This window comes from Cnephaeus nilssonii (assembly GCF_951640355.1).
Source record: "Cnephaeus nilssonii genome assembly, chromosome: 9".
NCBI lineage: Eukaryota > Metazoa > Chordata > Mammalia > Chiroptera > Vespertilionidae > Cnephaeus > Cnephaeus nilssonii.
Genome location: NC_137080.1, coordinates 65267619 through 65290644, shown reverse-complemented (window position 1 = coordinate 65290644; position 23026 = coordinate 65267619). Strand labels below are relative to the sequence as shown.

General features: G+C 45.4%; 1 protein-coding gene across 1 annotated transcript in view; it reads right to left on the bottom strand.

Moving 5' to 3' along the window:
• Window positions 1-22600, bottom strand: part of B3GAT2 (beta-1,3-glucuronyltransferase 2) — a gene marked incomplete at its 5' end in the record, with an annotated part of 65838 nt that extends 43238 nt beyond the window's left edge. Inside the window, one exon of the mRNA XM_079780967.1 lies at window positions 22004-22600. Coding sequence (XP_079637093.1) covers window positions 22004-22600 — 597 coding nt within the window. The remainder of the gene's footprint in view (window positions 1-22003) is intronic.
• Between the last annotated feature and the right edge of the window lie 426 nt (window positions 22601-23026).

Genomic DNA, 23026 nt, shown 5'->3' with positions numbered 1-23026 from the left:
TGTGAATCCTGTTTCGAACCATCTGGGAGGAGCTAGCTTGAGCTCTTTTTATTATAAAACTGCAGTAATCAATATAATGTTGTGCTAGTATAAAGACAGACAGGTAGATAAATGGAAGGGATTAGAGAGTTCAGAAATACTTCTTTCCACAGATGGCCGGTTGATTTTTTTTTTTCTAAGATGCCAAAACAACTCAGTGGGGAAAAGGTTAGAGCTTTTAATACATAGTTCTAGAACAAATGGACACCTATGTTAAAAAATAAAATGGAAAAGAACTTCAAGCCCTCCATCTCACAATATTCATAAAAATTAACTTAAAGTGGGATCATGGACCCAAACACAGGACACTTGTAACACTTATAGAAGAAAATACTGGAGAAACTCTTTGTGATCTCAGGGTAGGCAAAAATCCCTTAGAACTTAAAAATATGAACCCTAAAAAATTCCACAAATTGGACTTAATCAAAATTAAATTTTCTAATCTCTAAAAAATACTGTTAAAAATATTCAAAAGTCAGTCACAGACTGGCCCTGGCTGGGTGGTCCAGTCAGTTGGAGTGTTGTTCCACATACCAAAAGGCTGTGGGTTCAATCCCGTTGGGGTGCATATGGGAGACAACCAATCAATGTTTCTCTCTCACATATATGTTTCTTTCTCTCTCTCTTCTCCTTCCTCTCTCTCTAAAATCAACAAAAACATATCCTCAGGTGAGGATTTTTAAAAACAATAAGTCACGGACTGAGAGAAAATATCCCACTATATATACCTAACTGAAGACTTGCATTCAGAATACACAAAAAATTCTTACAGCTCAATAAACACCTAAAGCATGAGTAGCATTATCCACTATGGACAATTAAAAATGGGCCAAATATGAATGAACATTTCACCAAAGAAAAACAACCCAGCAGCATATGAAAAGATATTCTATTTATTAGTCATTATGGAAGTTAAAACCGCAATAAAATACTATTACACGCCCACTAGGATGGCTAAAGTTAAAAGACAGAATACCAAGTGTTGATGAAGATCTGGAGCAACTGGGTCTCTTACACATCCCTGGTAGGAGTATAAAATGGTGCAACGACTTTGGAAAACAATTTAGCCATTTCTTATAAAGTTAAGAATATGTACTTACCATATGACCAAGCAGTTCCATATCTAAATATTTATTCAAGAAAAATAAAAGCATATGTCTACACAAAAACTTGTACCTAAATGTTCACAGTATTTTTATTCATAATAGCCATAAGCTGGAAACAGCACAAATGTACATTAACTTGTAAAATGATAAATAAATTGTGATATATCCATTCAGCCTATTACTACTCTGCAATAAAAAGTAATAAACCATGGATACTCATTACAACATGAATGAATCTCAAAACATAATGCCGAATGAGAAAGAAACCAGATAAAGGCTACAGATTATACATTTCACGTATATGAAATTCCAGAATAGGCAAATTTATCTACAGTGATAGAAAGCAGACTAGGGGCCATAAGTGGTGAAAACTGACATAAGGTGATAGTTACAAGGGTGCATATGTATCTACATTTAAAATGAGTACATTTTATAATAGGTAAACTGTACCTCAATAAGCTGATTTAAAATAAAAACAAAATAATGAGGAAGTTTCAATATGAACTCATAATTAAAGAGCCTAGAAATATTAATACCCCAGTAGCCATAAATACACTTAACACCCAGATCTTGGATTGTAAATATCATTCTCCACTAAAAGGAATTAGGGCTCCTTGGAGAAGTGAGTGATTCCAGGTTGGGCACAGGTAAATTATGAGTCTAGAATATTTTTTAAAAATGCAGAGAATTGCTCAAAGATAAACACAGACATGTGCAATAAAGACAGAAGCTGATTTGAAGAGTTGCTGGCCAATCTGGGAATAATTTGAGCATCATTTAGGACGACATTGCTAGCTTGAAAACACATTGTGTGTGTGTGTGTGTGTGTGGGCGGGGGGACGGACAGTCCGTGGCTATAGGTGTGTGTGAGAGGAGGACAGACAGTCCATGGTTATAGGTTATAGGTTCTTTAAGAAGAATGTCAGCCATCTAACAAGTGTAGAAGGAATGAAACAATAAGAAAAGCACCATTTGATACTCCCAGTGTAATAACTAATTCAAGCAGGAAGCATTATTCGATGCTAGAATGCTTGGGTGAAAGATGGCAAACAGCATATTCACACGGTCTCAAGGTATCAATCTATGGGCTACTTACTAATTACAAAGGAAAAATGTGTTTTACAGAGAGATTTGGCAGTCACTACCTTAACCAAGGGGCCAAGTTTGGCATCACCAGCCACAAGGTGACCTAATAACAATAAATACCTCTCTTGGACGCAGGAGGAGAAGACGATAACGAGGTTTGGCATGAATATATTTATGAGGAAACATGACTGGTGGGGAGACTGAAGAGCTACACGTAATTTCTGTGTATGGACTCATTATAGCCAACTCTGGGAACTATTTAAATTTTTATTTTCCTCAAGGCTTCTAGGAAAGTAGGCACCATTACAGAAAAGGATTCCAGCCTAAGAGTACGATGCTAGTGACAGTACTGGAAAGGACAAGAGAAAGAGGTTACTACTTTGGACGTCCCCCCACCCCCAATGAGCCCATCTTCTTTTCCGCCATCAATGTTAAAATACATTCCTTCTACGAAAATCAGATAAGCTTCATCTACTGTCCTATCCCTTTTAGAGGTGTATTTATTGTAGCAAATGTATAGTTAGGTTTGCACAGGACTTTTGCAAATTAGCATGCTAACAAAATTTGTTCCTTTTAAAATTTTTTTCTATGACTGTGAGTTCTTCTTTATCCTTTAAGGTTTATCACCGCCCCCCTCTTTTTTTTTTTTTGCTTCATGTATTTTGAAGCTATGTTATGTGGTGCAGAGACCTTTAGATTTGTTATTTTTCTTGATGAATTGACTCTTTTATCATTATGAAATGTTCCTCATTATCTCCTGTGATCTCTGTTTTGAAAGCTACTTTGTCTGATATTAACATAGCCACAATAGCTGTCATATGTTCACATGGTGTATCTTTTCCCAGCTTTTACCTTTATCCGAACTCTGTCCTCATATGTAAAATGTGTCTGTTGTAATAGCAGATAATTGATTCATGTTCCTTTATCTATTTTGCTTCTCTGATACACTCCTTTCAAGTTAAGGACCCACACTTTCTGATTTTAAAACTTACTACAAAGCAACAGTAATCAAAAACAGTGTGGTACTGGCATAAAGACAAACATACAGACCTATGAAATAGACTAGAAAACCCAGAAATAAACCCTCACATAGATGGGCAAATGACTTTCATCAAGGGTGGCAACACCATTCAATGGGAAAAGGACAGTCTTTTCAACAAATGGTGGTGGAAAAAACTAGATATCCATATTCAAAAATTAACTCAAAATAGATGAACATTAATTAACCAAGTGTAAAAGCTAAAATTATGCAACTATTAAAAGAAAACATAGGGGAAAACTTCATGACACTGAATTTGGCAACAATTTATTGGCTATAAAACCAAAGGTAAAAACAATGAAAGAGAGAAAAAACACACAACAACAACAAAAGAAAAAACAGATAAACTGAACTTCAAATTTAAAACTTTAGGGCACCAAAGGACACTATCAACAGAATAAAAAGGCAAACCTCAAATGGGAGAACATATTTGCAAGTCACATATCTGATACAGACTTAATATCCAGAATATATGAAGAACTCATTAAACTCAACAAAAACCAAATAATCCAATTCATAAATGGGCAAAGAATGATATATCTGATAAGGGGTTAATATCCAAATCTATAAAGAACTCATGCAACTCAACACCAAAAAAACCCTCAAACAATCCAATTTAAAAATGGCAGAGGACTGAATAGACACTTCTCCAAAAGGACATACAGAGAGGCAACAGACATGAAAAGATGCTCAGTGTTACTAAATCAGAGAGATGCAAATTAAAATCACAATGATATCACCTCACACCTGTCAGAATGACTATCACCAATAAATCAACAAACAACAAGTGTTGGTGAGAATGTGGAAAACAGAAAACCCTCATGCACTGTTGGTGGGAATGCAGATTGGTACAGCCACTACAGAAAACAGTATGGAGGTTCCTCAAAAAATTAAAAATGGGACTGCCTTATGACTTCTGGGCATATATCTGAAGAAAATGAAAACACTAATTTGAAAGAATGCATCCACCTCTATGTTTATTGCAGCATTATTTACAATAGCCAAGATATGGAAACAATTCAAGTGCCTATCAATAATTAAGTAGATAAACCAGCTGTGGTACATACATATAAGGAAATATTACTTGACCTTAAAAAAGAATGAAATCTTACCATTTGTGACAGCATGGATGAATCTAGAGTATTATGCTAAGTGAAATAAGTCAGTCAGAAAAAGACAAATACCATATGATGTCATTTATATATGGAATCTAAAGAACAAAATAAAGAAACAAACAAAGTTGCCAGGTGGATACTGGAAATATTGGGGGTGGGGGCACTCCGTAAAGTATATGACTGTCTAACTACTATGCTGTGCACCCGAAACTAATCCTTTATAATAAAACCCTAATATGCAAATTGGCTGAAAGGGGAACAACCAGTGTGCATGACACGCACTGACCACCAGGGGGCAGACACTCAATGCCGGAGCTGCCCTGGTGGTCAGTGCACTCCCACAGGGGGAGCGCTGCTCAGCCAGAAGCCAGGCTCCCGGCTGGCGAGTGCAGTGGGGGTAGCAGCAGAAGCCTCTCCAGCCTCCATGGCAGCGCTAAGGACTTTTTGGGGGTCCCGGCCTGTGAGAGGCCGCAGGCCAGGTTGAGGGACCCCTCACCCCCAATGCACGAATGTCGTGCACCGGGGCCTCTAGTATAAAATAATACTGAATGTAAACTGTAATTAAAAAAGGAAATAAAAAAAACCACATAAAACCCTAAAAACATTTGGCAAAGGACATGAAAAAACATTTCTCCAAAAAAGATACACAAATGATCAATAAGCCCATGAAAAGGTGGTTGACATCATTAATCATTAGAGAAAAGCAAATCTAAACCACGATATCACTTCACATGCATTAGGAAGGCCATTGTAAAAAATAAAAACAGAAAGTAAGTATGTGGAGCAATTGAAACCCGTGTGCTTGGTGAGAATGTAAAATGGTGCAGCCACCGTGGAAAATAGAATGGCAGTTTCTCAAAAAAAAAAAAAAAAATTAAACAGAATCACCACTTCTGTACATGCACACACAAAAAAACTGAACGCATTCACTCAGACATACATTTGTACACCAATGTTTACAGCAGCATTCACTACAGCCAAAAGAAGGAAGCAACTCAAGTAGCCATTGGTGGTTGGATGGATAAACAAAATATGATCTATACATACAATGGGATAGTAGTCAGTCTTAGCAAGGAATGAAATTTTGATACATATCATAATGTGGATGAACCTTAAAGACATTACACTAAGTGAAATAAGCCAGACACAAAAGAACAATTATTATATGATTTTACCTGTATGAGTTCAATTCATAAGAGGCAGAAGGTAGATTATTAGTACCAGGGGCAGCATAGCGGGCAATAGGGAATTACTGTTTAATGGGAACAGAGTTTCAGTTTGGGATGGTGAGAAAGTTCTGGAGAGAGACAGAGGCAATGCTTGCACAACAAAGTGAGTCTACTTAATGCACCAAACTGCACACTTAAAAATGGTTAAAATCGTCAATAAAAAATAACAGGAATACTCAATTTTTGTTTCTCCCCCCACTGCCTTTCACATGTGGTAAAAGAGACCTAATAATAAACAAAAAATAGGCATTTACTTTTAAATGTCACTGGAGTTACAAGAGCCAACCACATGGACACCTATATTTTAATCTCCAGGACGATCGACTGATTTTCAGAGGAAACCCCTGTGTTTCTGTAAAAACCCAAATCCCTGCCCATAGAAACCACAAGCATCATCAAGCCAACTTCTTAACATTTTGCTTTTTAAATCTTTAAACAAGGTGGAAAAACAAGACCAGAAAATCACAAAACCCGTCTTTTCAGTATGCAGGGCAGGAATCAAAGGTAACAGGCAAATAGTTAAATATAATCATGAAAGAAAACTGAAAACAATGAAGGGTTAGGGGGTGAACGCCCAGCACCAGCTCTGGAGAGCAGGTGTTACCAGAGCTTCTCTGAACAAGCTAAGCCCCTGACAGAGGAGACCTCCCGGGCTGTCTCAGCACTTTAGCCAAGGAACTTTTCAAAGCTACAAAAACATCCCCAAATTGTCATTTGACCTTTAAAACCGACACTGACATTTTAATCTTGCAAGGCTGAGTTTATTTAGGTGATAAACAACACATCCACACATGGACCATATTTAAATCCTCATTCCCATTGGCTCACCGAGCAGCACCTCGGGGCCACCAGGCTGGTTAGCTGGGTGACTTGGGAACATCTTGCCTTCCTGAGCCTCTGCACAGCCCCCGTGGCCACCGACGTACAGAGAAGCAGACGACCACCTGGTGGGGGAGCTGCCCTTTTCACCCATTCACCTGTGCACCCCCCATTTCTCACCACAGCCGCACCCGTCGGCGTCAGGCCCTGGGAGGAAGCTGCGTGTCAGGGCTTCTCCTCATTTGTAAAACGGACATTGCAGTGTCCACCTCAGAGGCATGAGAGTTAAACAGCGGTGTGCCCCTCTAAACGCCTAGCATGGGGCAGAGCCCAGATGGTCCAGAAACGTTTGCTCCTCTGAGGTCACGAGGCGTGAGGGCTTTGGCTCAGCCAAGCCTGGAGCCCACACTTTCCGCTTCCTAACTTAGTGCTCCTTCCACCGAAACGGCAGTTCTCAGGCTGAGGGTGCGCGGTCGCTGAGTGTGCACAAAGACTCTCCGTGGAAAATCCTGACCCTCCGCAATCCCACAATCCCACAATCCCACAGATGGTTCTGTCTTCCCTCCTCCCCTCCCCTCACGGAAGGGCAATTTCTCACCCACCCTGAACCTTAGAATGTACTGTCCACTGTGGCCAAACCTCTAGGGCACCAAACAAAGGTAATTAGAAACATCACTGTCTTTATTAAGAAAGTTCATGTCTATTAATGGGTAATAGATCCTTTTGGAAGACAAGGAGGTTTCTAATTACCTGCTTTCAACAAAATTGAAGGAAGGAAAACCAATGTCATCTTTACAGCATTAAGAGTTTCTGCTCAGGGATCAACATATGATTTTTGGCTTAGAGCTCAAGAGTTGAAAAAAGTGAAGAACACCGGTATAAAAAAATGCTTTCCATCTTATTTACTTCTTTATGTAAACAAGGCTGACCTAATGGGAAAATAATTTATGCTAAACCTTTTATCTTTCTAGCAACAAGAAATAGCCTATCTAATAATAGAGTAATATGCAAATTAACCATCACTCCGCGACAAAATGGCGGCACCCATAGACACAAGATGGCGGCGCCCAGTCCTCTCGGGCCCGCAGGAGTCCCCCAGTCCCAGGGAAGGCTGCCGCTGAGAGCAGGCAGCGAGCAGCCCTGCCTGTTGGCCTAGGAGGCGGCTTTGCCATCCGGCCAGATCCTCTCCTAGCCCTGAACCTGGCCATGGGTCTGGGAGGCGCCCTTGCACAGCCGCCATGATCAGCTGCCCTCCGACCCGGGCCGTGGGTCTGGGAGGCACCCATGCACAGCCGCCATGATCAGCTGCCTAGCCCGACCCGGGCCGTGGGTCTGGGAGGCGCCCGCGACCGGCCGCCTCCATCAGCAGCCTGCCCTGACCCAGGCGTGGGTCTGGGAGGTGCCCGTGCATGGCCGCCTTGATCAGCAGACTGCCCTGACCCGGGCGCGGGTCTGGGAGGCACCCGTGCCTGGCTGCCTCGATCAACTGCCCTCTGGGACCCGGGCCGTGGGTCTGGGAGGCGCCCGTGCCCGGCTGCCTCGATCAACTGCCCACCGCGACCCGGGCCGTGGGTCTGGGAGGTGCCCGCGCAGGGCCGCCTCCATCAGCTCCCTGCCCGACCCGGGCGTGGGTCTGGGAGACGCCCGCTCACGCCGCCTCCATCAGCTGCCCTCCGGGACCCGGGCCGTGGGTCTGGGAGGCACCCGACCACAGACGGGGCAATCAGCTGCCCACCCTAACCCAGGCCGTGGGTCTGGGAGGCGCCAGTACTGGGCCGGTGAGATCAGCTGCCCGCGGATGCCTGGGCTGTGGGTCTGGGAGGTGCTTGCACATGGCCGCCTCCATCAGGTGCCCTCTGCGACCTGGGCCGTGGGTCTGGGAGGCGCCCGTGCAAGGCGTGCACAATCAGCTGCCTGCGGAGGCCCCGGCTGTGGGTCTGGGAGGCGCCAGTACCAGCAAGCAAGATCAGCTGCCCGTGGAGGCCCGGGCTGTGGGTCTGGGAGGCGACTGCGCAAGGCTGGGGTGATCAGCTGCCCACAGCGGCCCGTGCAGGGCAGGAGCCATTTGCTGCCTGTCCCAGCCTGGGCTGTGGGCCTGGGAGACCCAGGAGCTGCCTATACACCTCCCTCCCCACCCCCCCACCCTGCCCCCTCTGAGATCAGCTCCCATCTGCAGCTGGGGGGTGTAGGCCTGGGAGGCAGCCGTGCCCCGCAGAGCTATTCCCTCCAAGAGGCAGCCTGGGGTCTCAGGCTGCACCCCCATGGAGTGATCCCCCACACACACTATAGCCTTGGAACTTCCCTTGCTGCCAGCCGAGTGATTCGAGATGGGCGGTGATATCTGGGCGATGCTGCCCAGCAAACCTCTCCCATTGGGTAGAAACTTCTGACCAGGTTAGGGAGGTAAATGGGTTTTGTTTAAAATCTTTAGGAACCACATGGAAATGTCTGAGGTAAGGTTTCACATGGGAAGTAACTTACAACTAATTTCTGAAGGCAAACCTGGACATTGCAGTTACATTACTGGAGAGTACCCCGAGGTCGGCGGTGCAGAGTGCTCCCCACCCTGGTTCCTCAGCACCTTGGGCAGGGCTTGAGCCCACCCAGGAAGGCCTTTTCCCCTACAGTTTTCACCAAGGCAGGGAGGTTTTGTAGACATGAATAAGAAGTGCCCACGCACAAGTCCTGAAGATGCTGGGGCCGGCAGAAATTACAAACAAACCGGGAAAAGAGCAAAACCAGAAACACCACCGATCCCATCATAGATCATCTTTTTCTTCAGATGACTGTGTGTTTCCCTCTTCTTTGTCTTCTGGAAGCAAGACAGATTCAAGTACTGACAATTCTACCAACGGAAAAGTTAAGATAAAGAGAGGACAGAAAAGGAATAAAAGGAAAAAAGAAAGAAAGGACAAAAGTTGAAACATCAAGAAAAAGAAAGAAAAAAGGAAGAAACAACCACATCATATCACCTTTCTAAGGAAGAAACAACCACATCATATCACCTTTCATGAAATTCCTGTTTAAGTTTATTTTATGACACTTTTAGTTTGGGTTTACATTTTTACTGGTTTGTGAAGACCACGGCAGGTACACTGTCCAATATGTTAAAGAAAAAACCCTATCTACTAAAGAGGTAATATGGAGGGGAGAGCATTTGGGGGTGACCGGGCTGTCAGGGGAAGGCAGTTGGGGATGACTGGGCTGGCAGGGGAACAGTTAGGCATTGATCAGGCTGGCAGGAGAGTGGTTAGGGGGTGATCAGGCTGGCAGGCAGAAGTAGTTAGGGGCAATCAGGAAGGCAGGCAGGCAAGCAGTTTGGAGCCAGCAATCCTGGATTGTGAGAGGGATGTCCGACTGCCCGTAGGATCGGGCCTAAACGGGCAGTCGGGCATCCCTTGAGGGGTCCCAGATTGGAGAGAGTGCAGGCTGGGCTGAGGGACACCCCACCCCCGTGCACAAATTTCATGCACCGGGCCTCTAGTTCATCAATAATATGGAGTACACATCAACAAAAAAATGTCCATCCATGTCATTAAGAAACCAATTTCTAATAAATGTAGCTTTTATGCTTAACGATTAATCAACTTTGAAACATTTATGTTGTTTTGATTACTTGTTAACTGCTACTAACTGTACTGTTAACTCAGTCCTGAAGAGTTTTTAAGACAGAAACTTATAGCCACAGGAATTTTTGAAAAATGTAAAGTCTGTCCACATTCATTTTTTGTTACTGAAGACATACATAAAAGGAGGATCAGTAAATGACCTTGAACTGCAAAATATTATGCTAGAATAAAATTCCAAGGGAGAATAGAAATGGAAAACAAGAACATATAAAATTCCCAAATTATTGAAAAGTATATTTATTAAGTGAATGTTAGTGGGTATATAACTGTTACAGTATTTGTAATATCCACTGAATATATTTAAATTTCATTTACAAATGTCAATATCTATAATACACCAGAAATCACATGCTTTGCAACTATTTTAAATGTGTGTGTGTGTTTTTTAATTTAGACATCAATTTGAAAATATCCCAGAGGTTGTGTAATTTTACTAAATGTTTTAGGAGTTATGCGAACAGAAAATGTTGAGCGCCACAGCACCAGACCCTGTTGTGACCGCCATCCTTGCCAGAGACTGACCTGGTGGGCACAGGGTGGGCGTGTGAAGAAAGAACGTTCATAGGCAAGGAGTCAACCAGGGGACCCCATGGGCAAACATGCATACGTACACCTTCCAACTTCTACATCTTCCCCATTCTGGCAGGAAAAAACTTTAAAACATTTTAGTTTATGAAAATTTAAGCAATGTTTGAAAATTGAGGAATAAGCCAAGGGTAGACTTCCCAGTAATTGCCTGTCAGCTGAAGACCAGCCAGCTCAATGTCCCAGTTAAGGCTGGAGGGGGCTGGGCACAAAGTAAGGCCCTCAAATAGAATCTTCTCTTCCTCCTCCAGGAGGTGCTGAGTTGAGGAACACTCCTAACCTTCCCAAGCTCAGCAAATGACCTTAAACATTAAACGATGGCTTCTAATTATGTGCTTTAAAAATCTATTCATTTCATTCCCATTACATTGCCCTCTCTTTTATTGCGTACTCTCTCTCTGATCCTTTCGTTCATGCCAGAAATAATCTTCCGTGTAATATGCCCTAGGTCCTGGGACTATAACAGTAACTCAGAGTCACACCCAGGACCTGCAGGAAGTTTAGTATCCTGCCAACTTGTTAGCTTTCACACACTCATTAACCAGCCTCAGACCTCTCAACCCACAGGAGAACACCCTGCTACCTCCTCTCAGCCTAAAATGTCTTAGACGCTTTTGGTTCTATCAATCTCGCTTCCTCCCAGGATCCTTCGTAGACAAGCTCTATTTAACTCTTGTCCTCTAATCACCGCAGTAACCCAGTAGTGTCATTAAGATACCCAATTTATGCAGTTCCACTTGGGTACAGAATGATTTGGGAAAGTCAAGCACCTCTGCCTCCCCCTCCCACCAGGCCTCTGGAAGCACAGTCCAGATCTCAGGAACAGTGTTTCGAGGCATCCACCCCCCTGAGGCAGTGCAGCTGTCTGGTCTATCCCCCAATAGGGGAAGTCACCCACAGAGGAGAACAGAAGAGGAAAAGAACTGGTAGTCATAACTTGCCTATAGCTCAGTACTTACAGCAATCACATGAGGCAGGCAGCCCTTGCCCAGGGCACGCAGCCACTAAGAGGCGAAGCTGCATTTGACCATGGGACTATTTAACTCCCAGGCTCCCGTTGGAGCTGCCCACCAGCCTTTCACACGTGTGAGGAGGTCTAACACTCAACTGGCTCCCAACTACCTTGACACACCTTAATGGGCACTGACAGGGATGCCATCAGTATTCATGGTCTCTCTGTCTCTCTCTCTCCACTCCCCCCGCCCCTCCCCCTCCCCCTTTAGCACGAAGCCTCTGAAAGACAGAGCCGGGGCCACATTCATGTTTTAAGTTCCTACTTAAAGGGCTCAATACAATCCTAGACACACAACACCGACTCCGAAACTGTGATCTGACCGACAATCTGTGCAGAGCTCCTTTCTAGGATGAGCTTCCTTCTGCCACAGAATCCCTCAGCTTCCACGCCTCCTGTAATTCATTCATTCATTCATTCAACAAATATCCAATAAGCACTGACCACGGGTAAGCACTGCTCTGGACACTAGAGGCACAGCAGTGGACAATAGAAGACTCCTACCCTTACGGAGTTGATATTACAGTGGGAGAAACAGTGAACTGAAACACATAGACTCCATTATATAATGCGGTGTTGGATGCTATAACGAATCCCTAACAGTTTATGTTCCCACTTCCTTCACACGACCAGATGTACAGATACATATCTATAGTTTTCCTACGAATTGACCAAGTTCTCATTAGAAGTTAAAAGTCAAAGATATGCCTGACGGGTGTTTGGAAAACCAGGTGGGGGGAAAACGAAAGCGTGCTCCTCACATGGCTAAGTTCACGCTTTTCAGATTCAGATTACCACAAGGACAGGGCAGTGTCCAGGAAGAAGGATCTAATGGCCATGATTTAACACCACTTCCAAATAATACAAAGAAACTGACGGCTGCTTTACAGGACAGGTTTGGGGAGAGACTCTAACTCCTCCCCTGAAGACAGCAAGGACACCCTTCAGGTCTCCGGACACTCACACATCCTCTTTTCTCGGGCCACAGGCTTGGCTCCCTCCACCTGGAGAGCTCTGGATGCTGGCAGGACCCAGATTTCTCGGGAGCAGGTGCCTGTCTGGGTAGCACTGAAGCTTGTGGCCTAGCCTACGCTGTTTATCACAAGGCAGCCAGGGGACTGGGGGCCTAGGGCTCGCTGCTCTCATGGGGGAAGGAGAACCGGGGGGGGGGGGGTCAAGGTGTGTGTGACACCCAGCAGCAGAGCCAAGATGGCCACTAGGTCACAGTCAACATCCTCATCGAGAGGACGGACTTCCATGATGGGTCCATTGCTGTGTAGGGCCTCATGGGTCCCTTCCCACCCCCCTGGACTGTGCCTAGCTGGTTTGCAGTCCCATCCTTGCCGGCCCTGGGCCTATCCCATGAGGCCCAGTGGCCCTGAGGACAGGAGGGGTCAGAACTCAGAGAGGCTCCCTGGCACGCGCTAGAGCGGTCTTGGGCCTTTTTTTCTGCAGGCCCAACTGTGCCCTTTCTCTCTTACACATACATTCTGAATAAACTTTCTCTGTTCCACCTGGGCCCAAGTACTCATCCCCAGCCCACCCCACCCCCAAACGCACAAACACAAAACCAACCTACAACTCCATTAGCTGCCTCCACTTTACACTCCCTGGCACCTGCAGGTCTCCCGACATGCACTAATCCTAGGGCGCATAGTAAGAGCAGGTGCTCAATCTGGGAGGGCTGGGTGCCCTGTGTTCACAGTTGCAGTAATTAAGCACAGCGCCTGGCACATAGTAAGTGCTCAATTAACAGATTAAGTGGAGGAGAAGGCATACTGATTAATTATATTCAAATATCTTCTGAATGTGGTAATGTTTAAGCTCAAGTAGGTAGAAGGAATCTTGCTGATACATTATTACTTCTAATATACAATTATCTTAGACAACTAAAATCCCAGTTAATGGAGAATGTTCAACATTTAGCATACTCAGCTTTCAGTAGAGATGAAGATATCCTATCTAATAAAGAGGGAATATGCTAATTGCTCATCACACCCTCACAAAGATGACGGCACCCACAGCCAATAAAGAGGGAATATGCTAACTGACTGCCACACCCTCACAAGATGGTGGCGCCCAGTCCCCTCAGCCCCGCCTCATCCAGCCTCAGTCCCTCGGTCCCCTCAGCCCTGCCTCATCCAGCCTCAGTCCCCCAGTCCCCTCAGCCCCGCCTCATCCAGCTGGAGTCACCCAGTCCCCTCAGCCCTGCAGGGAAAGGCAGTTGGAAGCGATTGGGTTGGCAGGGCAGGGCAGTTGGAGGCGATTGGGCCAGCAGGGAAGCAGTTAGGCGTCAATCAGGCTGGCAGGGGAGCAGTTAGAGGGTTATCAGGCTGGCAGGCAGAGTGGTTAGGGGCAATCAGGCAGGTGAGTGGTTAGGAGCCAGCAGTCCCAGATTGTGAGAGGGATGTCTGACTGCTGGCAGTCGGACATCCCCTGAAGAGTCCCAGATTGAAGGGGTGCACGCTGGGCTGAGGGACACCTCCCCCCCCCCCCCCAACCCAATGCATGAATTTCATGCACCGGGCCTCTAGTAATTTATAAATACCTGGTTGAAGATACAAGAGTCTTATATTCTGCATGTACCATACATAATGTTTGACTGATGGGGGTAGGGGGTAGGTGGGAGGAGAGAACTACTGAGTTTTTAGTTATTTGGGGGGAAAGACCAAATAATCTGATTTGTGCTTTAAAAAAAAAAAAAAAAGATCACCTTCTCAGCACAGCTATCTCCAAGCTTTTCCTACCATGCAAAAAGACTCAACCAATGATTTTCATTCATTTTGTTTTTTAATTCAGCGAAATTCCTAACCCCAGAAGAAATCAGACAAGAAAATGAACAAACCTACCAACAAGTGAGGAGTTCTGTGTGGCCGTGTGGGCCCTCAGCAGCCAGCATAACCAGCACACAGCATGAGGCTCCCCGAACCAGCAGGTGTCAGCCACTTACATAGGCTTCAGCTCAAACGGGTTCAGGTGTGCAGCTCTCCCCTGTCTCAATGGTAACGTGAAACAACTCAGCCTTTTTCCATTCAATTCTGTCTGCCCTGACAAGCCACAGGCCCAGGAGACACAGCTGCTGATGTACACATCAACTGAGGGAAAAGTATTTTTAATGTTTTATCTTCTTGCAGAAATGATCAATTCTTACTTATTCACAAGAGTATCTAATTTTAAAAATATAAGACAATAGTTTATGTGTTGACTTGGCAGTTTTTGCCTGACTTGAGAAAACAATACAAAAATCAAACAATCTATCAGTGAGATAGTGAGGGAGGAGATAACATTTTCTTAAGACCAAATGCTATCAAGAAAAAAAGAGTCATAAGAGGAAATATGAAGATGGCACAGCCCAGAAGACAGCAACAGCGTCAAAAGACTCCTGCTGATCAAAAGCTTTGCTTATCATGTGACATAGCTCCATATGACTGTACGTGTTGAATGAGATGAGCTTCAGGACAGTCCAGGGTAGGTTCTAGAACCGAAGTACCGGGATTCAAAATCCTCTCACTGAACAAAATTCTATCTGCATGATCTTTTCAAGTTATCTCCTGGTACTTCTGCTCAAGTATAAAAAGGGCTACTGATCACACTGGCTGTATTAGATTCAGGCTTCACTTTTAAAGATCCCTGTACTCATCAAAGAACTGTGCTCATGATTAAACATTAGCATAAGGGTGGAGGGAAAAATGGGGACAGTACTAGTACCTACTTCAGGGGCTGCTGTGAGGATCAAACACATTAATATGTGTACAATCCTAAGGGTGGCTCCTGACCCATAGTAAGTGTCAACTAATGTCAACTGTATTTTGCTTGTATCCATGGCAAAGGGTATTTTAAACATTTACTTAAGGTTGTACACAAAAATTACCAGGTATGAACAATGGATTATATTTTATTAGTTTATGTCTGTGAATTGGAAATCTATTCTAAATCTGCCTATTTATTTACCTACCTACCAGGTGTACTGGTTAATAATGGCGGATTTTGCAATCAAAGAAAACATGATAATTTCGAGAGAAACATCAAAAGTGCTTTATTCAAAGTAATGTCCATCGCTAGCTACACATTTCCCCCATCTTTCTTCATATGTTTAGAAGTGTTGCTCAGAAAGTGTGTGTGCCATCGATCAGAACAAGTGGTAATCTGAAGAAGCAGGGTCTGGTGATACAATGGGTGAGTTAATACTCCCAAGGCAAGAGCTTTTAATGTGTCTTTAACTGGTTTTGAAATGTGTGATGGTGCGTTATCATGAAGCAAAATTACTTTGCCGTGTCTTCTGGCCCATTCTGGTCATTTCAGATCAAAGCGCGGTTCAAATTGATTATTTGTTGTCAGTAGCGATCAGTATTAATGGTTTCACCTGGTTTCAGAAGCTCATAATACACACCTTCCTGGTCGCACCAAACGCAGAGCATTGTCTTCTTTCGGAAGCGATTTGGCCTTGCGGTTGATGTTGATGGTTGACCCAGATCAACCCATGATTTAGTGTGTTTGGGATTCTCAAAATAAATCCACTTTTCATCGCCAGTCACAATTCGATGCAAAAAAGAGTTTCTTTCATGCCATTGAAGCAACATTTTACTGATGACTTTTCGGTTTTTATTTGTCTTTCGTTAAATTGATGTGGCACCCATTTTCCTTCCTTTAAAATTTTTCCCATTGCTTGTAAACGATCGGAAATTGTTTGCTGAGCAACGTTTAATCTTTCTGCAAGTTGTTTCTGCGTTTGACATGCATCTTCATCCAATAATGCTTGTAATTGTTGGTCTTCAAACTTTTTCGTTTGACCTGGACGTTCTTTGTCTTTCACATCGAAATCATAACTTAGTATCTTGAGATGGAGCATGTTCACCATAAGCTTCCTGAATGCTAGAAATAAGGCGAGCCCCCCAAGTCAGGGGTTCTGGTAGAATACAAAACACTCGGGAGCCAGGCAGCAAGGCAAACATATTTACTTCTACGTAGAAGGGTGCACACACATAGTCTGGAAGTGCGTGCACACCAAGCAGGCGGGCTGCTTGGGTTTATAATCCCTTATGAATGTGACCTGTCCTTTGCTCCTGATTGGAGCTCAGGTGCACAATCTTTCGCGATTGGCTAATTCAAAGGGAGGGGTTGGCCTTTGCTTTTTCAAGATGGCAGCCCCTAGGGGAGCTGCAAGCCATGTGGCCAACATGGTGGCTGTATAAACTGTTCTTTGACAGAAAAGATGACTTGTTTATCCTCACACTAAAGTATACGATAACTTTCAGCAGCACTTTTCTTCAAAATAAAGTAGTGAATTAAAACTTCCCACAAATGCTCTTTTTTTGGCATGAAATTCGACATTTTAAGCGTAAAAATAGCTATGATGTTAACACCTTCAGAAAACTTGACATATGAAGTTTTGAAGCCTGCTGTCAATACAATAAAATAGCACACATATCAAATCGCATATATATCAACATATGTGTAACTCCATCTATTGAAAAAAATCCGCATTATTAACTGGTACACCTGGTACGTATACAATAGATTGGTATAACAACTGTATTTGTGTTTTGGGGAGAGAATTTGAGAACCATGCAAAACTTAATTTCGTGCTTCCACAGCACTGCAAATCAAATATACAATAACGTGTTAACTTATACAGACTGAGCAAATATTCCATCAGAGTCTGCCTGAAAGGTTTGAATAGACATATCTGAACATTATTGAATTCTGTACCAAAAAAACACTACTCGAATACCCCCTGGAATTGTTAATAAATAAGACCGTTCACTTTGGTTCTTCTATTTTGCTTTTGTAGCATGCCTTAAAAGCAATTACTATTCCATTACTGTTCACACAAGAGAGAAATTACCACCTTGTAATTTAGAGGCAAGTGGAATAGGCAGAAGAAAATGGAGTCACCCACATAGTTTCCAAAAAGAACCAGACAACAGCCTAAAAGTTTAAAAGACACAAATTCATTGTACCAAGCAATAATCCAGACACATCTTCATGTCTATTCATGAGAAAGAATAGTCAGTGAAAAGTAAGGGGGCGAATGATGGAAAAAGACAATTGGAAGAGGCAAGAGAGATTGTCTTTTAAAGCTGAGTTATTATTTCTGGTCCATTAAATTATCAAAATCCAAATGAAAACTGCTGGTCTCCAAAGAACCCTGTCAAAGACTAGCCATAACTCAATTCTTATCCACAGGGAGACTAAAGAAAATCTATAGATTTAACATCAATAGCCTAAGAAAATTGGCTGTAGTTTTATGACCATATTTTCCCAAAATTCTCACATTTTATCAGACCTATGGCATGATAATATGCTTTTAGATAGGGAGAAATAAAACACAAGGAACACATTCCAGGTAAAATAATGGAATCTTCTGGGCTTCTTCACTTTGAAAAGATAATTACCAAAACTAAGTATCAGGGTAAAAAGAATGGCAGATCTTTTGTCTCCTTGCAGGAAACACACAGAATTTACTATTGGGGGTGGAGGGTGGGGCGGTTAAAATTGTGAATTTCAATATTCTTTGTATTATAGCTCTAATAAGCTGCCTGTAAAAGGTAGGGGGAGCTTATAAATGTTTCAGAAAAGGAGCAAGACAGAATTAAGCCTCAACTCCTCCACCTTCCTAGCACACAAATAACAGCACCCAACCAAAAAAATCCAAACAAAGGGCCTGTTCAGCTCACTGCCTGTCAGAACATCTTCCAGATGCAGTCTCATTAACTGAATCCTTTCATGAGCTACTTAAATGTCTCGGAGTTGGCCTGTCTTCCAGTCTTTCCTCATTAAATTTAAAGTTAAAAATTTTAAAGTTTTTGTTCCTGCTTGGAAAGTGCTATTTTTTAACCTTTCCATTTAATGGACTTGCAAAGGCGAAAGCAACTTCACCTGAAAAGCATCAGCTTTAAACTCAGGAAAACCTGGAAGGTTTTCCAGTAAGGAACAGAAATCTAATCAATAGCTTATTGAAAATATGACTGGATATAGAGTCACATTTATCTGCAGTAGTTGCTTTTATTAAAGCAGTTTAAATCCTTTGCAAATAAGCTTTTCCGGAGAGCTCCATCCATTGGGTGCACAGGCAGGTGGACTACCTGTGGTCCAGAATTCAAACCCCCATCAATGCCACAGGAAGAGCAGTAGTTGTTGAGATACTGGAAACCTGAAACACACACACACACACACACACACACACACACACACACACACACATACCCCTGACCACTGTTCTCTCCAATGGCCAGCAGAGTTTCTGTGGCTGCAACTCACACTAGCTTTCATTTCCAAGTGGATCTGGCTGTTAACGTAGGATTCGTTCAATGCAAATATTTCTTTCCAGGCGGCACAGCTCAGTTGAAAGGGTAGGCTGAAAATGAGTTAGCTGTATGGGAGAAGCAAGCACCATGCCAGTTACCACGGAGAAATAATTGAACATGGATTGCCTGTTGCGCCTTTAATTTAATTTGGAGACCTTTCATCTTTTACTTTCCTTCATTTGCAGCCAATGCTTAGTGAGCTAATTTGTACCTGGTTCATTTTCTTCCTTCTATCTTATCTGCGTTTACATCAACCATGGAAATTAGAAGCACTATGAATAAAAGATGAAGCCTGACTTGGGACATTCTTTCCTTAAGCACTGTGAATTACTTAAAAGCTAATTTGCGTGTGTGCACATACACAGCGCTGAGATATAGACCTCCGCTCTACAGCATCCCTGATCAGCATTTTCCCTTCCCCCCAGGGAGCTACCATGTCAGGCTGTTTTAGCTAGTCCTATCTTTTTTCCAAGAGAGCCATGTCTACACTGTCATCCACATGGAATCAATCCTAGAACTGGTTTAAGGTAGGCCATCCCATTAATTCACAAAACTAAGGATGCATAAATTCCACTAATCTGACTTTTTAGAGAATCAATACTGCTTGCCATGTGAGGAAAATAATGTGTTGTAAAAAGAAAAACTGAATGTATTGGCATATATGCATGGTGAACAGATGCCTACTCTGTCCAAATGCATCATGTGGGAGGGAGAAGGGATGGTGGTGGACAAAGGGACTAGTCATAAAATTACTGGGTTGGAGGGACCTCTAGGAGCTATAGAATTTAAATTCTACATGTGTCTAGGGTGGTAAAGGCCTGGGGCTGGGGGAGGGGCAGGCTAGAAGGGGTCAATAGGGGGAAAAGGGGGACATATGCAATCCTTTCAACAATAAAGATTAAAAAAAGAAGAAAATTCTAAGTGTGTCATGCATATTGTGTTTTTAAAAAATTGCTTCTTTGTGTATTTTTGTATACTTGGCACCTCTCCACAAAAAAGAGCTACACATGCTCTTAATTTTATTCTCATTACTTCAGAAAGTTTTGCGTTTTTCCTTTATAGTTTCCTCTGGCCAATGCTATTTTTTTTTCTCCTAACCCTCTCCTTCCTTACATTGTCTCTCTTTCTCTCCACCTCCACCCTCCATGGACCACTAGGGAAAAAAGCCTACTGTATTCTTCTCTTGCTGCTTAGTAGCCACCACCAACAAGCCTTCCTTTCAGTTTGGGAAGCATCAAAGGAAAACTGTCCTGAATGTCTCACCGCCTGCGTTGCCCACTCTGGCCCTCATCTACCACCACACACGACAGGCTAGCAGCTGGGAATAAACTGAAAATCATTCCCCCGAAACAGCCCTGCCCCCTAAAGGGGTAATTAATAATGATGTGCATTACTTTACACACACAAGACCACAGTTTCACAGGTAAGGCAACTTCCCAGTGGAAGAAGAGTGGGTTTAAAATTGTGGTGTACTGGCATGCAAAGGTCTGTGCTTCAGAACACAAACCCTATCTTTTGTGGGAGGGAGTATGCAAGCAGAATAAAAATAAAAGCCCAATTTCAAAAAAATCAGATGATATCTGTAGTCTTGGTTATAAAGACTATCCCACACATTTATTTCTTCCATAGAAACATGGACAGAAAGCTCTACCTCCTGAAAGGATGGAGAAGAAAAGATAGAAAGCAATTACTGGTCCTTTTATTCACGAAGAAGGAGAGGATGAATAGAAATGAAGGTGGCAATTGCTCTTAAGAAATGGATTTTTTTCAAATCACATAGGCAGAAAAATTAAACTGAAGGTGTACAAGTAGCTTTGGCCTGAGGTTAAGAGCACTAAACAGATATTAGAATGAAAGTGTGGGGCACGTATGATTTGCCAGACACACAGTCCAGTTTACCTGGGTGAGGAGGGGGCGATGGAGTCTTAGGGGCAGGCTATCAAGGAATTTGGGGTAGAGGAAGGCAATGGTCCCACAAGATGTCAAAGAATCTAAGATACTTTCCAGCTGTATTTGTGTCTGAAGAAGAAACTGACAAAACCTTGGAATGCAGTCTTATTTGCAGAACACACACACACAGGCTGCAAAATACCAGCCTCAAGAAGTTAACACCTGTTCTAGCCCAGTGCACGCTGGTTGTGCGCACGTGTGGCCTTTCAAGGGAAAAGTGGGTCTTCCCCACAGCGTGGGGCGGGATGCACTGAGACCCTCCAGCAGGCACCAGGGTGCAATGGCACCATGCAAGAGGAGCCTTGCTACCTCACCAAAGAGAGAGGCCTTCGAGAAAGGTCGAGAAAAGGAACTGGAAGTGCAGCTGGTAGCTCTGGCTGCGAAAAGACAGAACCGTCTTTCCCACCAGGCAGAACAGTCTCCAGTCACTTGCCAGAGAGTTTCCTTGAAAAAAGAGGCAGCATGCCGAGTCGGAAAGGGCCTTTGTGGGGTGGGGGAAGAGATGGAGGGAGGACCCCCTTAGAAGGCAATGTTTTCACTAATAATCATTTCCGTGCCAGCGGTCTGTGCCAGAGAAATTGGTCTCTTGGCTGATTTTTAAATAACACCACCTTCCTCTCCGTGTGGTTCTAGAATCCCAGTCACACCTGTGCGCTCTGAAAGGCCTGGGGAGGACACCAAGCCGCCCCGCACTGCGCAGGGCCGTCTCCCCGATCCCCATCCTGTGGCATCCAGTCTCCCCGACCAACCTCTCCACCTGGGCTCCATCCTCGGGCCACCCAGGCCTGTTCCTGGCGATCATGCCCGCGTCCCACACCTGTGCCAATCCCTCAACCTAATCTCGGGGCCAGGCAGACTGCTAAGCCGGACTCCCACCGTTAAGTCACGGTGGTCCTCACCCCTCCCCCCAAACCCCACCCCCTTGACCAGCGAAACTCGCCAGGGCCGGCAGAGGCTGTGGGCTGCCCGCGAGCCGCGCTCCACCTGGAGTCCCAAAAGTGCACCGAGAAGTGACAACTCCCAAGGGCAGGCGACCCCCGGGGCCCCCTCCCGCCCTGGCCCCGCGCTGGGGCGGGCCGGCCACTACCTCCTGGAAGAGTTCCAGACTGTAGGTGTTGTCGTCGTCGGCGAAGAAGAGCACGCCGGGCTGCGCGCGCTGGTGCTGGTGCCTCTGGCGCAGCCAGGCGAGGCCGGCGTTGCGCTGCTCCGTGGCGCGCGGCAGCCCCGGCCGCTTGTAGCGCCGCGGCGTGGGCACGTGCAGGTGCGTGCAGGGCAGGCCGGCCCGCGCCAGGAAGCGGCTCACCAGCTCGCTGCGCGCCGCCGCGTCCTCCACCAGGATCCAGTGCAGCTGCGCCACCTGGCGGAAGGTGTTGGCCAGGCGGGTCAGCTCGGCTTTCTGCACCGGGCGGCTGTAGGTGGGCGTGATGGCATAGATGGTGGGCAGAGGCGGCTGCGGCTGCGGCTGCGGCTGCGGCCGCGACTCGTTGCGCTTCTCCGAGCTGCGCCCGGGGCCGCCCCTGCGGAGCGGGGGTCGGGCGCCCCCGCGGCCCAAAGCGTAGGGAGAAAAGTAGGGGCGCGGGGTGAGCGGGGGCGCGGGCCTGCGGGTGTCCACGTCGAGCATGATGATGACGATGAGGATCCAGGGCAGGAGGATGAAGAATCGGCTGAACAGCACGGACTTCATGGTGCGCTCTTCCCCGGCTTCGCGGATGCCCCTCAGAGGGGCCAGCCGGGGGACCCCAGCGCGCAGTTTGGACGGCGGCGGCGCCCGCACTCAAGAAGCCGCGGCCCGCGCGCTCTCCATCGGGTCCGGGGGCGCTGCGGGAGCCGGGCGCCGGGCTTTCAGCGCCTGGCGTGGGGGTCGGCGCAGGTGCCAAGGAGGTAGGGCGATGAGGAGGGCAGGCGGGCGTGCGGGTGCGGCCCCGCACTCGGGGCGTCGGCGGGAAGCGGACTTGGTCCCGCCGCGCGCTGCCAGCCCCGGAGTTGCGCCGAGCGCCGGGAGGACGCGATCCCCTCCGCGCTCTTCCTGAGGAACGGGAGCTGGGAGCCGGCCCCCGGGCCGCCGGCGTCGCCGCTCTGGTCCCGCGGCCGCTGCGGGCAAAGGGACTCC